Source organism: Sciurus carolinensis, chromosome 6 (genome assembly GCF_902686445.1).
Source record: "Sciurus carolinensis chromosome 6, mSciCar1.2, whole genome shotgun sequence".
NCBI lineage: Eukaryota > Metazoa > Chordata > Mammalia > Rodentia > Sciuridae > Sciurus > Sciurus carolinensis.
In genome coordinates, this window is record NC_062218.1 from 8,380,489 (window position 1) to 8,395,082 (window position 14,594).

At 41.1% G+C, this 14,594-nt stretch overlaps 1 protein-coding gene across 1 annotated transcript; it reads left to right on the forward strand.

Annotated features, from left to right (window-relative positions):
• The first annotated feature begins 187 nt into the window (after positions 1-187).
• On the forward strand, positions 188-13,009 carry Cct5 (chaperonin containing TCP1 subunit 5). The gene is made up of 11 exons (XM_047556231.1): positions 188-361; positions 4,245-4,305; positions 4,779-4,943; positions 6,296-6,494; positions 8,043-8,235; positions 8,317-8,466; positions 9,390-9,509; positions 10,171-10,356; positions 10,802-10,939; positions 11,357-11,537; positions 12,645-13,009. The coding sequence occupies exons 1-11, from the start codon at positions 257-259 to the stop codon at positions 12,770-12,772; spliced, it is 1,626 nt and encodes a 541-aa protein (XP_047412187.1). The 5' UTR covers positions 188-256; the 3' UTR covers positions 12,773-13,009.
• The last annotated feature ends 1,585 nt before the right edge of the window (positions 13,010-14,594 follow it).

The following is a 14,594-nucleotide window of genomic DNA, read 5'->3' on the forward strand; positions in this document are numbered from 1 at the left end:
CTTGGCTTGTGTTTCTAAAAGTCCCCGTTAGTGTCTTCGTACCCCCCCCCCACTTTCCAGGATGATAGAAGTTTCCAAAAGCCGCTGATTCCAGAAGTTACTGTAAGGCGTAAAATTAGTCCCGGTTGAAAAATAAATCTCGAGAGTCCGCTCTACGCATGCGCGAGCTGTTGCGCCCTCCCGCGAGAGGAAGGCGCGGTCTCAGTTCCGGAGCGGTCTTGGTCGGTGGTGGGAAAGTAACTACTGTGGCTGAATCATGGCCTCCGTGGGGACCCTCGCGTTCGATGAATATGGGCGCCCCTTCCTCATCATCAAGGATCAGGACCGCAAGTCTCGGCTTATGGGACTTGAGGCCCTTAAGGTAACGGCCCGGGCCACGCGTGCCGTGGGATGAGGGAGGGCGTCCGGAGCCGCGGCTCTGCGCCTGCGCAGGCCTAGGCGCGGTTGTGCCATGTGCGGGCCGGGAAGGTCGAGACCCCCTTCTCCAGGCAGCTGCTCTCGGCCCGCGCCGCGCACCCGGCTCCCGGAGCTCGGGAGAGGCTGACACTCATGCCTTTTCCCTGCATGGGGGCTGGGGCGGGCCGCCAGCGCCCCCCGGCTGGGCGCTGGCCCCAGGTCCGCCAGTGCGGGGAGCAGAACGGCCCTCGGCCGGCTCTGTGGCCCCCGCTTTCCCCGGAGCGCGCAGATCGGCCGCGCTGGGTCTCCTGTCTTTGAGGCTGTGCGTCCAGCGTTCATACCCGCAGCAGCCCGGAAGAAACGGGAGCTCGTTTTCTTTGCCAATCGTAAATGCTCAGTCGCAAGCATTTCACTTTTGAGTGCTTTTATGTACGCGGTGTCGTGGGAATAAGTATATTCCTTAGGGAAGAAAATAACTCGCAGGGGCGAAAAATGGACAGTGACTATAATCCAAGATGGTGTGTGATCAGAACGACCAGGAATTGAAGGGCTGCAGATAAGAGCGGAGGGAGCCCTTCAGACGTTTGATACGGCGCGGCATTTGGTCAGGGGTTGGAGCTAGCATTCTAGGGAGAAGAAACAGTGGAAGTAAATACTTTGGGCTGGAAACACTTGGTCGTTTATTGAGTAGAACAATAATCTGGTATTCATGGAACACAGTAAGTTGTATTAGTTCCTAAAAGTGTAAGCCTTTATGTGTCATGGGAAGCAAGCCTGTACGTAGCCCATGGGATGGAGAGCAACCATTGAGGGGGTTTTGAACCAGCTTTTAAGGGGAGCCACACCATAGGAAGCAACAGACTTTGAGACAGACTGAACAGAATAAGGGAGAACAAAGAAGTTTTAAAGTGCCAAATTCCAGGTTAGAAAGGGTCATCGAACAGATGTTGGCAGAAAAATGTATAGGAAGAGACACTTTGTGGGGCCCCTTAGAGGTTTTATGTGGGTAAAACATGTCACCAGGTTTGAGGTATCCCTGTTCATGTAGTATCTTTTGGGTTTACCTAAACAGATATAGAAATAATACAGTTCTGTTTGACTTAAGTTTCACAGCCTCTCTGAACTGGTTTCCCAGTGGGAGTGATTTCTGTATGAGAATTTGATAAGCATTGAATGGCGTAACTGAAGGGGTAGCCTCAGTGCTTGATCCATGCTGAGTACTCAGAGTCTGTTTCCTTTCTAGGAAAAAATGTTTAAAGCTTCTTGTATTACATATCCAATTCCACTTTTCACTTAGAGGAACTTGCAGATAAAGTAACATCCAAAACATGGTAAACAGTATAATTAAAGGTACAGATGGTTTTTGTTAACCATTTTGTCCGTATTAACCTGGGTTATTGTGTGTAATCCTCTCTAAGATAGGTACTGTTTTACAGAACTGGAAATTAGGACCAGAGTAATTGAGAAATTGCACATTCACATAGCTACTAAAGAGCACCATTTTCAGCCTTGGTATTTTTGACATTTGGATGTAGGTCATTCTTTGGTGTGAAGCCCTGCCTTGGGTAGGGAGACTTATCAGTTTCCCTTACCTCAACCCACTACATGGCAGTAACATTCCCTCGAGTTTTTGTTGGGGTCATCGGGGCTTGTTTCTATTATTGCTGTACGGAGGATTGAACCCAGGCCCTTACACAACCGCTGTGCAAGCCCTATACCACTGAGCCCTTGTTTTTTGTTTTGAGACAGGATCTTGCCACGTTGCCCAGTCTAGCCTTGAGTTTGCCAACCTTATGCCTCTTGTCTCAGTTTAGTAGCTGTAATAACAGTTGTGCATCGCTATATCCAGCCCCCTGTCTGATTTTGATGACCTAAAACATCCAGATACTGTCAGGTGTATCCTGGGAGATAAAACTGCTCCCAGTTAAGAGCCACTTCCCTATGATGGTTATCTTTTAATTCCCCTATAAAGACATACCTTTCAAAATGTGTTTTAGGGAGCTGAGGATATACCTCAGTTGGTTAGTGCTTGCCTCACAAGCACAAGGCCCTGGGTTCAATCCCTAGCACCGCCCAAAAAACAAACAAACAAAAAAAAAAAACGTGTTTTAAGGGCTTCCAGTATTTTCACAGACTGAATGAACTTTGTATCTTTTGTAACATGCCAAATGGGGTGACAGAGAAGGCTTTCCTGAATAGGTTCATTTGAACTGCTTTAAAGGGTTAGTGGGCATTTTGTTGGGAGGAGGGCTTTCTGTGCATCAACACAGATTGAGAGACATGTTTAGGCTACAAGCAGAGACCATCCTCACCAGAAGGGGAGCCTGGTTTTAGATAGTGAAGGGCTTTGAAGAACAAGCTGAAACTTTTAACATGCATGTTGAGGAATTGGGAGTTATTTAAGCTTTTGGAAGTGGTAAGTGGCTCTTTGGGGGAAGATTGATTTAGTTGGATATGGGATGAATCTAAGGGATAGAAGGATGAGACTTTGAAATTCTTTAGCAAGCTCTGGGTATCAGTTAGGTTGGTAAGGCAAAAACAAAGAAAGGAAAGAGCATTTGGAGGAAATGTGAGCCTAATGTGTGGAAATAGGGAAGGATATTTACAAGCTTTGGTTGTCTTTACTGTTTTCCTGTCACTGGCCTAAATTTTATTTGCGGAGGGTGGGAGTCAACTAGGAAGATTGTTTAACACCTCTGAGTTCCAAGAATCTCTCTGCAAATGAATGAACCTATCCAGATGTTACAGCAGGGCATATTATTAATTTTCCTAGAATGTAGATACCAAAACCTAAGACTTATTTGAACAGTAACATGAGCATTTAAATCTTTTTTTTAAGAATTGGAAGCTCTGGGGCTGGGGTTGTGGCTCAGTAGTAGAGTGCTTGCCTAGCACATGTGAGGCACTGGGTTCAATTCTCAGCACTATATTTAAAAAAATAAATAACATAAAGGTATCGTGTCTATAACTAATACAGATGTTTCTTAAAAAATTAGAAGCTCTGGTTTGGCATACTTTGAGGCTCCTTAGATTGTGGGTGTGTACTTGGAATCCCCTGATTGCAAAACCTAAGGCTTATTTGAACAGTAACATGAGCATTTAAATCTTTTAAGATTTGGAATAAAGTCTTCTTCCACTTTTGTAGGGAGCAGGACAAAGTATATTTTTCAGTTTCTCCTATTTACCAAATTTCTCCCTGCTTTCTTTACCCCCTTAAAAACTTAATTTACACCTGCCACTTTAGACACTAGGTAACTGAATTATTCTAATGTTTCTATCTGCTAACTTTGATCTATTATTGTAATTGGAATTTCAGATAGGTGGGAAAAGATTTTTAGCGCAAGAGAATAAAGAGGTTAAAATAGAATGGTCTACCTGATTAATGTAGACCATTACTACCCAGAATCACTATTACTAAGTTCTTAACCATTATTCAGAACTTTTTTCTTTGAACAATCTTCCAACCTTTAACAGACAAGGGTGACTCCTCTGTTTGGGTTATATGTAGACTCCACATGAATATTTCCACAGTAGCCCACAGTATGAAAGTTCAATGCATTGCATGTTTACAATTGGACTCCAGGCCCTGGCTGGTGAAAGAACCTGATTCATTGACATGTTGCGGGTTAAATGAGATAACAAAAAGCACTCGATTCTTTTTCTACTTTTTTTGCTTACTAAGCTAGTAATCATAATTAACATGCTTAGATTTAGACTTGTCAGTAGTCTCTTAAATGTAGAAGCTACCAGAAAACAGAGACTGCCATAAGTGTTTTTGGAAATCATTACCTCTGTGCTTCTAACTACTGAAATTATATGTAACTGGGTATTTTTTCTGTTTCATTTAGTCTCATATAATGGCTGCAAAGGCTGTAGCAAATACAATGAGAACATCTCTTGGACCAAATGGTAAGAGTCTAACAAATCTGTATATTCTTTATAGCAGAAGTTTTAAATCATGGTCAGCGTGATCTCTTTTGAAAACTAGAGTATGGTATCCTAGTACCCTTAACACAGCCCAAATGTTTTAGTATATTCCACATTTCTTAAACATGGTTCTGTTAAATATGTGTACAGTTTTACATCAGACTTTTTTCTCATTTAGCATCACTTCTTAGCATTTTCCAAATTATATCTGTTATCTTTTGAAATTCATACATTTAGTGATGCTCTGTAATTTTCTCTACTTTTAGCCATTTAACTTGTTTCCAATGTGGTGTTACTTTAGGTTAGCCAGTCTAAAAGTCTTCATATAGGTATTTGTAATGTATGTTGAGTTATTTGTTTTCTAATAGATTGTATAAATAAGAACTCTGAGTAGTTCTTGGTATTGGGTACCCCCTCTCCTTAAAAAGGCCTTCTGAGCATTATTGTCCTTTTAGGACTGGATAAGATGATGGTAGATAAGGATGGCGATGTGACCGTAACTAATGATGGGGCCACCATTTTAAGCATGATGGATGTTGATCATCAGATTGCCAAGTTGATGGTTGAGCTGTCCAAATCCCAGGATGATGAAATTGGAGATGGAACCACAGGAGTAGTTGGTAAGAAAAAATAGCTTATCCTTTATCATCTAAAAGTTGGTGTTCAAGATCAATCGTGGGGCTAGCGTGCCTCCTGAAAATGCTTTCTCCGAATCAAATCTTGAGGAAAGAGTTGGGCAAATCAAAGTTGAAGAACCTGCTACAAGTGTCCCAGGCTTTCAAAACTGAGTGTCACAAAAAAACAGAAAGAGGATGGGGAGTTCAGAAATGTGAAAGGACAGCCAGCTGTAGTGTGTGATTTTTGATTGGGGCTAGCCAGTTCTTTAAACTGTAAAGGATGTTTAGGACAAGTGGTGGGGGATTTGATTATAGATCATGTAATACATAATGGTGTTGTATTCGGATTCGGGTTTTGATTTTTTTTTTTTGTTTGTGTGTTTTGTTTTTTGTTTTGTACTGGGAATTGAACCCCCAGGGTTGCTTAAGCACTGAGCCACATCCCCAGCCCTTTTTTAATTTTTATTTAGAGATAGATCTCACAAAGTTGCTGAGGCTGGCTTTGAACTCATGATCCTCCTGCTTCATCCAGAGTTTCTGGGATACAGGTGTGCCACCAGCACACCCAGCAGGATTCAGTTTCTTGACAGTTATATTGAAGTTTCATAGGAAAATGCCTTGATTCTCAACCAAATGCTAAAATATAAAATGGTGGCATCATGATTTCTGCAACTGATTTTCAAGGAATTGGACAGAAAAAGGGTGTGTGCGTATCAAAATTGGTGCGTACATATCAAAATTTTAAGTGAACAGCTGTTCACTTTAGTGTTCTTGCAATACTTTTCCGCTGAACGTTTGAACTGTTTACAGTTTAAAAAAAAAAAGATGGGAAAGAGATTTTAAAAATCTCTTCTGAAACTAATTTTTATTCAGCATATATTTGTTGGGTGCCATTGTGTGCCAACCACTATTCTCTTTGTCCCTGGAGATCAGCAGATTTAAGACCCACAAACCAAAATTCATCTTTGTGGACCCAAAATGAGGGGATGGGAAGGTTGGCAAAGGGGGAATAAATAATTAACAGATTTGTAAATCTTAACACCAGGATAATTATACTGAATAGAAGTCCCCTAGCCCAGGAAACATAATATTGTTATCTCCTCATAAAAATGTTCTTGTATTTTGTTCTTTATTTGCATTCTTCACATCACTGAGGATTGAATATTGATCTGTAAGGAGAGACATGCTATTCCTTTGCTAGGAGGGTCTCCCTTTCAAAATTAGCCCAGCTTCTAATATCATATCCACCTTAATTCTGGAGCTTGTTACTTTCGTGATAGCATCTAATTTTATTGATTTTGCTGTGCGAAAAGTTTTGACTCCTCCCAGTCTGACTCTCCGTGTCCCGTTTGCAGTCCTGGCTGGTGCCTTGCTGGAAGAAGCTGAGCAGCTGCTAGACCGAGGCATTCACCCCATCAGGATCGCTGATGGCTACGAGCAGGCCGCCCGCATTGCTATTGAGCACCTGGACAAGATCAGTGATCGTGTGCTCGTTGACATAAAGAACCCTGAACCTCTGATTCAGACTGCAAAAACTACACTGGGCTCCAAAGTGTGCGTGTTATGTTGGTAGAAAAGTTAAGCATTGTAGAGGAGGCACGGCCGTTTACCTGTTCCTAAAGGCAGCAGTGTGATGGCTAATTTGTTACTGATTGGATAAAAGCTTTCTGTTTAGTTTTGTATTGTTTTCAGCATGGATATAGACATAGGCATCTTGTAGTTGGAAGCTGAATTTCCCAATTCAGTTACTAAATCTTTACAATGTTTGAAATATATAGTTCTTTAGTTTAACAGAATAGCTGATTTAAAATCAACTAGAAAGGGTCCTACCTGGGGATTGTGTTAATTCTTATAACACTTCTATCATTTTTTGCTAGGGAACTGTTTGGAGGAAAGGAGTTTCTACTTTTCATTCAGCAAGCAAGCAAATTTACTGGTCCAGAGTTTTAATTTAGTGAGAAAGAGCAGTCTTGAAATTGATTCACCAGGTGTTTGCATAATGGCCTTCTGTTTGCCAGGCTTACTGCTAAGTCTTGTAAACACAAACATGCAGCTTTTCCAACAGTGACAGAAACTTGTGGTTGATTGCCATAATGTAGCATAAAAATCTAGTGTGAGGTTCTTTTTTACACTTTTTATTTAATAGTGCAGGAAATGTTTATATTTTAATATGCATGAAAACATCGTTTTAACTTTGTGTGTGTGTGGTAGAATAAGGAAGAAGTGGTCCCAGGGGAAATGCAGCCAGTGTCTGCTGCCTTCTCTTCAGGGAAGATGCCCTGACAGATAAGGGTGACTCCTTGGCAAGGTGTTGGCTGCCTCTGGTGGCCCCTGCCACTGCCTAGCATGATTTTTCTCATGAAGGAAGACAGTTGTGTTACCTGAAATATACAAACCTTACTTAATTATTGCTTTATAAGTTGAACTTGTTCTGTTTGAAAGTTTGCTTATAACTCAAGTATGTGTGGTTTTTTAGTACAAATTCTCAAATTGACTCATGGTAGCCAAATTTATGCATCATAAAGCAGAATATTATAAGTCAGTTTCATGGTTCTCATGATTTGGATTTCAGACACAATTTCAAGTACTAGGTTTCCCTTGTGGTTTTTTTCTAGACTAAATTTACTGAGCAGTCTTTAAGGATTTCACAGCTTTCAAAAAAGAGAACATCCCCCTTCTGTAAGTGATGCTGTAGTGGGAATTCTTATAAAGTAGATTGCCCTATCAAGCCTCTTCACTTCTCAGTAAGTGCTGCAATCAGAGAGAGGTTCATTACTTTTCCTGGATTATTGATCTTTCCCATTCTACTTTGAACTTCTAAAGTTACAATATATTTTTTAAAAGTAGTGCACTCTTAGAATAAGTCTCAATGCCATACTACAGTGGTCTTTGTGCACTCTTAGTGAAAGGAAATAGTGAAAATAAAGATTTACGTTTTCCCCCATGCAACTTTATGGTCCCCTTTGGGGTCCATGAATCCCAGACTGAGAACCTGCCCCAGACTTCTGTAAGTGCAGGTTGTGATGACATTTCTTTCTAGAAAACTCTTAAGCAACATCAGTTTCGAAATCAATGTGAAAAGTTCTGTTGTGTTTTCATCAGTGTCAACAGTTGTCATCGACAAATGGCCGAGATTGCTGTGGATGCTGTCCTTACTGTGGCAGATATGGAACGGAGAGACGTTGACTTTGAGCTCATCAAAGTAGAAGGCAAAGTGGGTGGGAGGCTGGAGGACACCAAACTGATTAAGGGCGTAATCGTGGACAAGGATTTCAGTCACCCACAGATGCCAAAAGTAAGTAAGTCATTGCTTTTCAGAGCTTCACACTGTTCTGACTCTTAAATGCACCAATTTGTTTTTTATTTTTCTCCACAGAAAGTGGAGAACGCAAAGATTGCAATTCTCACATGTCCATTTGAACCACCTAAACCAAAGACAAAGCACAAGCTGGATGTAACCTCTGTAGAAGATTTTAAAGCCCTTCAAAAATATGAAAAGGAGAAGTTTGAAGAGATGATTCAACAAGTAAGTCTTAAGTGATCTTTTATGAACTTTAAACTCTCAAGGAATGGAATTAGGTATGGGTTATAAAACAAATGTGGTACATACATAGGCTATTCTTCATGTCCCAAGTTCCCGCAGAGTCAGGCAGGGAAAAGAGGTGGATAACGAGGAAGTGGTGGTGGTCTGAGCGGCTTAGATGAAGATGGGTCCCTAACAGTCATGTGACATTGTGCAATAATCACAGGCTTTTGGCACTGGAGGAATGCTTTTGTGATCCTTCCTCCTTGAGAAAAGACAGTCAAGTAATTACTTGCATGGTAGAGGAGTGCTCTCTAGAGCAGAATTGCCCCTGGGGCCCCTAAATTCTACTGATCCTCAGAATTGTCCATTCAAGTAAGGAAAGAGTAGATGAGTGTGTGTCATACATAACATTTGGGTTTTGTTCAGGCACACAAATGAAACCACTTCTTGGGTATCTGTGAAAGGATAGAGCTGTTTGTTAACCTTTGGGGGAGTTGTTTTGGTTTTGTTTTTTTGTTGTTGTTTGTATTTATTTTTATGTGGCACTGGGAATTGAACCCAGTGCCTCATGCATGCTAGGCAAGCACTCTACCACAGTTGCAACCCCAGTCACGGAGTTAATATTAGTTTTTTTGACAAGTCTTGTTTTGCTTCACTCTTAACTATGGAATGCAGTGTAAATTACTCTTTGTGGCTTCAAAGCATAGTATGAAAAAATGAGGTAATTGCCATAGATAACGTGTAGTGACATTCATGTAGTTCCTTTTAAGTTTTCCGTTGTTTTTGTTTGTTTTAATGTATCTATTTTACATAATCAACCACGTCTCTGGTTTGGAGGGGGTTGGTTTTTGTTGCTGTAGTTTTTCAAACAACAAAGAATAAATACCTACTTTTTTAGTATAATTGTGGCATTTCTTTTCTAGATTAAAGAAACTGGTGCTAACCTAGCTATTTGCCAGTGGGGCTTTGATGATGAAGCAAATCATTTACTTCTTCAGAATAACCTGCCTGCAGTTCGTTGGGTAGGAGGACCTGAAATTGAGGTAGGAAATCCCATGCCAAGAGCTTTCCCTGTTCATAAGGGTTGAACTTACAATGCATGCATGTACTTTTGGGCTGTCTTGGTAGTGCTTGCTTTAAATAACCACATCGTGCCAAGGATCCACTGCGAAGAAGAAAATGAGCTGGGGGAAAGGAAAGTGCTAGAATCTTTTGTAATAGAATAACGGGGCTGTGTATTTCTTGTGTTCCATGTCATATTGAAATATTTTTCCATTGTTATTGACTTTCCAAGGCAGGAACCCTGGTCTCATCCCTTTCTGTGTTAGCCTAATACAAACAGCCATCCCAAGCACTGTTCTGGACACCAGGCGTACACTGCCTCTTTGGTCCTCCCTGTGACCATTGCAGGGCATGTTCAGGAAGGGTTCGTAGAGAAGGGCTGCACAGAGGGGGGGGAGGAACTCTGCCCAGGGTATTAGAGCCAAGAAGCAGCAGAACCAGACCAGGAGTCCCAGCTCTTCAGAACCTGTTCATTCTAACAAAGCGTTTTCCATTGAACATGAAATTGTGTGTCCAGAGAGGTATAACAATTCTAGTGAAGAACGTGGTTCTAGATTACATTTAACTTTTTTGTGGTTCAGCTTTTATAAGTTCACCAACATTGACCAGTGTTGTCTTTGTCTCCTGACACACCCCAATTAGCTGATTGCCATTGCAACAGGAGGACGGATTGTCCCTCGATTCTCCGAGCTCACACAGGAGAAGCTGGGCTTCGCTGGTCTGGTACAGGAGATCTCATTTGGCACAACTAAAGACAAAATGCTGGTCATTGAGCAGTGTAAGAATTCCAGAGCCGTGACCATCTTCATCAGAGGAGGAAATAAGATGGTAAGAGGTCAAGTTCTTTATCCTGGATTTTCTGATTTTGGTACATGGTTTGGCTTTTTTGCCCCTTAATTTGTTAAACTACGATACCATCAATCGTTTTACACAAGTTAGAGTGGTATAAAATTACTAAAAACAATGTTAAATTGGCAGTTTCACGAGGTACATTTGCCTTTGTGCTGTCCCTTTGGTAGGAACAGGAAACCCAAATAAATAACCATTAGCAATCTCTGTTCTTCAAGAATAAATTTTTAGCATATGGTGATGAAAGCAAATCAGTATGAATTTTACCTCATGAAAGATTATGTGAATATGGTGACATCCCTTACCATGAGTTTTAACCTGGATGGTGTTTTCAGTACCCAGCAAGCTCTTAGGCTAAACTAGATATTTGACTCTAAAATGACTAGATCTTAATCCCGTTAATTGACATCAAACTTTTCCCTAGATCATCGAAGAAGCAAAACGGTCCCTTCATGATGCTTTGTGTGTCATCCGGAACCTCATCCGCGATAATCGTGTGGTGTATGGAGGAGGTGCTGCTGAAATATCTTGTGCTTTGGCAGTTAGCCAAGAGGCAGATAAGGTAAAAGAGACTTAGAACTAGAGGTTTGTGGTGTTTGGAGGATATAGGACTGCGGAACAGAACAGAAGTGTCATTAGCTTCACGGGTGTTTAACCTGACCTAAGCTCATTCACATCATACAGTAGCATTTCTCAGCCATTTTCAGCCATTCCAAATCAATATTCTAACTCAGAGCAGTGAGATCTGCTTTGTTGTGAAAGCATTTCTCAGACGTGCATTCTGTATCTTCACTCTTACTCTTTAATGACCTTTTATTCTGGTCAGTGAACAATAATGAAGACAGCTTATTCTTAAACTGTTTCAGAGTTGTCTTTCAAAATATACAATAATGTAGTTGTTTGCAGGTTCCTGCTGGGTGGTGTTGGTTTGGTTTGGCTTTTCCCGAATGCATTTACTGTACCCTTTGTGCCCTTCCAGTGCCCAACCCTGGAGCAGTATGCCATGAGAGCCTTTGCAGATGCATTGGAGGTCATCCCCATGGCCCTTTCTGAAAACAGTGGCATGAATCCCATCCAGACAATGACTGAAGTCCGAGCCAGACAAGTGAAGGAGATGAACCCTGCTCTTGGAATTGACTGTTTGCACAAGGGTACAAATGGTGAGTAGCTGTCATGATTCCTTGTATGGGGCTATATTTTTTAAGTTGAATAATCATATTTTACTGTACAGTATATTATATATGCTGTGAGTATCATCTCTTTAAATGTTTAAACACACTTTGGCTGTTCAGGTCCTGGATTTTAAGAGTGTTTCATTTTACAACTGTAGGAGCTGGGTAGTCCTAGCAACGTGAAACTCATTGCCGTAACTGTAGTATATATGGCATTTCCAAGGATGGCATGTCTCGATCTCTGCTTTTAGAAAGTAATCGCCTTCCTTTTTTTACACAAATGTCTGTCAGAGTGAGCTCTGGATGTTGTAAAATAGCTCGGAAATGGACTTTTAGTTTGCAGTTTACTGTGTGGTTATAGGCCAGTAGACAGTGCAGTGTTTTGTAGATTGAGGCACTGGAACCGCTCTCACTTTTGAACCAGTAAGAGAGCTTTTTTGTTTGTTGAATCACTGGTCTGATGATTTCTGTACTGATCAGGCCATACCTGGCAACCACAAAATTTGATAGTTTCTACATAAAAGTGTAGGTATATTGTTTTTCATGCTCAGCATCCCATGGATTTTAGTAACACCTCCTGTTTGTCAGGCAGATATTTAATGTCTTTAACTTGAAGGCCTATTTGTGTTAATAATTTTAGCATTTCTTGGAAACATTTCAAATACCTTCAAGATGTACTAAAGTTGGGGTGTGGATTCTTTGTTGGATGCAGTGCTGCTGACATTTTCTTTTCAGTTAGTTGCTGAGAATCCTGTCCCCTCACAAGTATGTTAACCAGGCTCAAATTCTAGAATGTCCTTGGGAGTAATGAAATTCTTCTGAAAATTAACAGATTAATGGCCATTTGGGCACAACAGTTTGATTTGTATTGTTCGTTTGTTTTTGTTTTGTTTCATTTGGTTGAGTTTGATTTTGAATGAGTTCTCACTCTGTACAGCCCAGTAGACCTCAGACTCTTGAAATCAGGGGATGCTCCCACTCCAGCCCCCTCCCACTCCAGCTGTCTTTAAGTTTCACTGTGTTTCATAAATTAAAGCTGCTTATTGATTGGCTATGTATGCTATTTTAGGGTAATTGATTTACTTGTATTTTCAGATATGCAGCAACAACATGTCATAGAAACCTTGATTGGCAAAAAGCAACAGATATCTCTTGCAACACAAATGGTTAGAATGATTTTGAAGATTGATGACATTCGTAAGCCTGGAGAATCTGAAGAATGAAAGTTTAGTGTAAAATGTAGTAACAAGATCCACTACTGTGATTAAATACATAATTGAGTGTCTTGTGATGCAGCTACAGTTATTTATTATTACTTCCCTTTTTCAGATACTGTAGATGCTATAATAAAAGTAGCTGTTTGGTAACCATGGTTTCACTTGTTCAGAGCTGTGTAATTGTTGGGATACTGTCTCACAAGCTTTTGTATTCATTAAAGATATCTCTTTAAACAACCTTAATCTTCAAGAAAAACTTATTGTACCATTAATTAAAAGCTGCCTTAATTGAAGGGGTTTGAGTAGATATTTCTTTCCCAAAAGAAGCTATAGGAACTATTTTAAACAAGTTTAAACATTGAGTTTGTTCTTAGGATATATTACAGTGTTAAGAAGAGTATGGGCTTGACCTGCTTCGGCTGTAGGTCCCATCATAGACGACTATTCCACTACTAGAGAATTCTGGGCTGTGTTAAGTGCTGTTAACTGGGTTATAGCAGCAGAGCTGGGTACATTGTCATGGTGCTGGTAAGACCAGTGCTAAAGGGGTCATTGCTCACGTTGTCCCCTTTGCTTGATTCTGGTCCTGGCCACACTCCAGCATCCAGAACTAGCATGAGCAGAGTTGTACCACCAACGGAGGCTTAGAGGGCAGTTCAGATCTAATTGTTTTCCTCTTAAAAAAGCAAAATAGATGGACATGAGGAGTGACTTGTACAAAATATGACAGGAGTCTTTGGCTCTAGTGGGCCTTGCATTAGCTATGTACAGCTGTCCAGTGTTAATGCTACTTTGTTAAATAATACGAACAGCCACACACAGCCCTTCATGAGGGCTGGGCCTTGATCTGAGAACTTCACCTGAATTGGCATCAGTTCTCAGCCCAGTGAAGTAATTTATTTGCTGTTTACATCTTGAGTGAGTTGGTATTTTGCTAGCACCTCATTGCAAACAGGAGAGGCAATCTGACTTAAAGTTCCCATCTCATCCCCTAGCCCCGTTTCGTTCCCACTTGGTTGTATATCGTTCCCTGTGTTTTCTAAGAGGACTCTGCTTCCAGAATCATTATGGTAAAACTTCACTTATATGCCTCCAATGGGAGAGAATCTGCTGAATTAGATCCCATAGAATTAAACTGGATTCCTAAATAGGCCAAAGTAACATTCAGGTTTTGTTTTCTCTCTTAATGATCCTGTGGATTTAGGAATAAGTGCTAGTATTTTTTGTTAGTTCAGTTTTTAGAACTACAGTTGGATATTGAAAACACTACTAAAATTCGCACTGCACACTCTGGGTGCACATTGGAATGCAACTACTGCACTTTTAGAATCAAGTCAGACCTGTATAGCAATCTGAAATTTTTATACCCTTCTCTTAGAGACCCAACTGCCCGCCCACATGCTCACCAGGTACCATAACTATAGTAACAAACCAGCACATCTCAGGTACTGGGAGGCTGGATGAGTGAGCAAGATGTCCAGAGCCCCTCATGTGTAAGAGATCCACAACTAAGTGTCTACAAACAGCCTGTGCTTGGACTTGGATATTCAACCTTGTGCAAAATGTTTTCTCATCTCCATTTGGTAAGATGCACAAACAGGCCCAGAAAAGTCAAGTGGAGTGAACTTGGGGTTTTATGTTGCCTTGGTATCCACTCAGTCTAAGTCCTATACTCTTATACTCTTACCAGAAGCCAGGCTGAGTCACAATTTCGCAGTGCTGTCTCCCAGTTCCTCAAGGCGGTCATTCTGGGCTTCTGCCTCATGCAACCACCTCCTGGTGACCAGCTCCCTATAGCACAGCTAGAAACCTATGTGACTCACGCCAC

Excerpts from the sequence above, each read along its gene's own strand:
- Cct5 (XM_047556231.1), top strand. The coding sequence starts at position 257 with ATGGCCTCCGTGGGGACCCTCGCGTTCGATGAATATGGGCGCCCCTTC. Across the intron at positions 4,306-4,778 it reads AACATCTCTTGGACCAAATG|GACTGGATAAGATGATGGTA; the intron begins GTAAGAGTCTAA and ends TTGTCCTTTTAG. Across the intron at positions 4,944-6,295 it reads TGGAACCACAGGAGTAGTTG|TCCTGGCTGGTGCCTTGCTG; the intron begins GTAAGAAAAAAT and ends TCCCGTTTGCAG.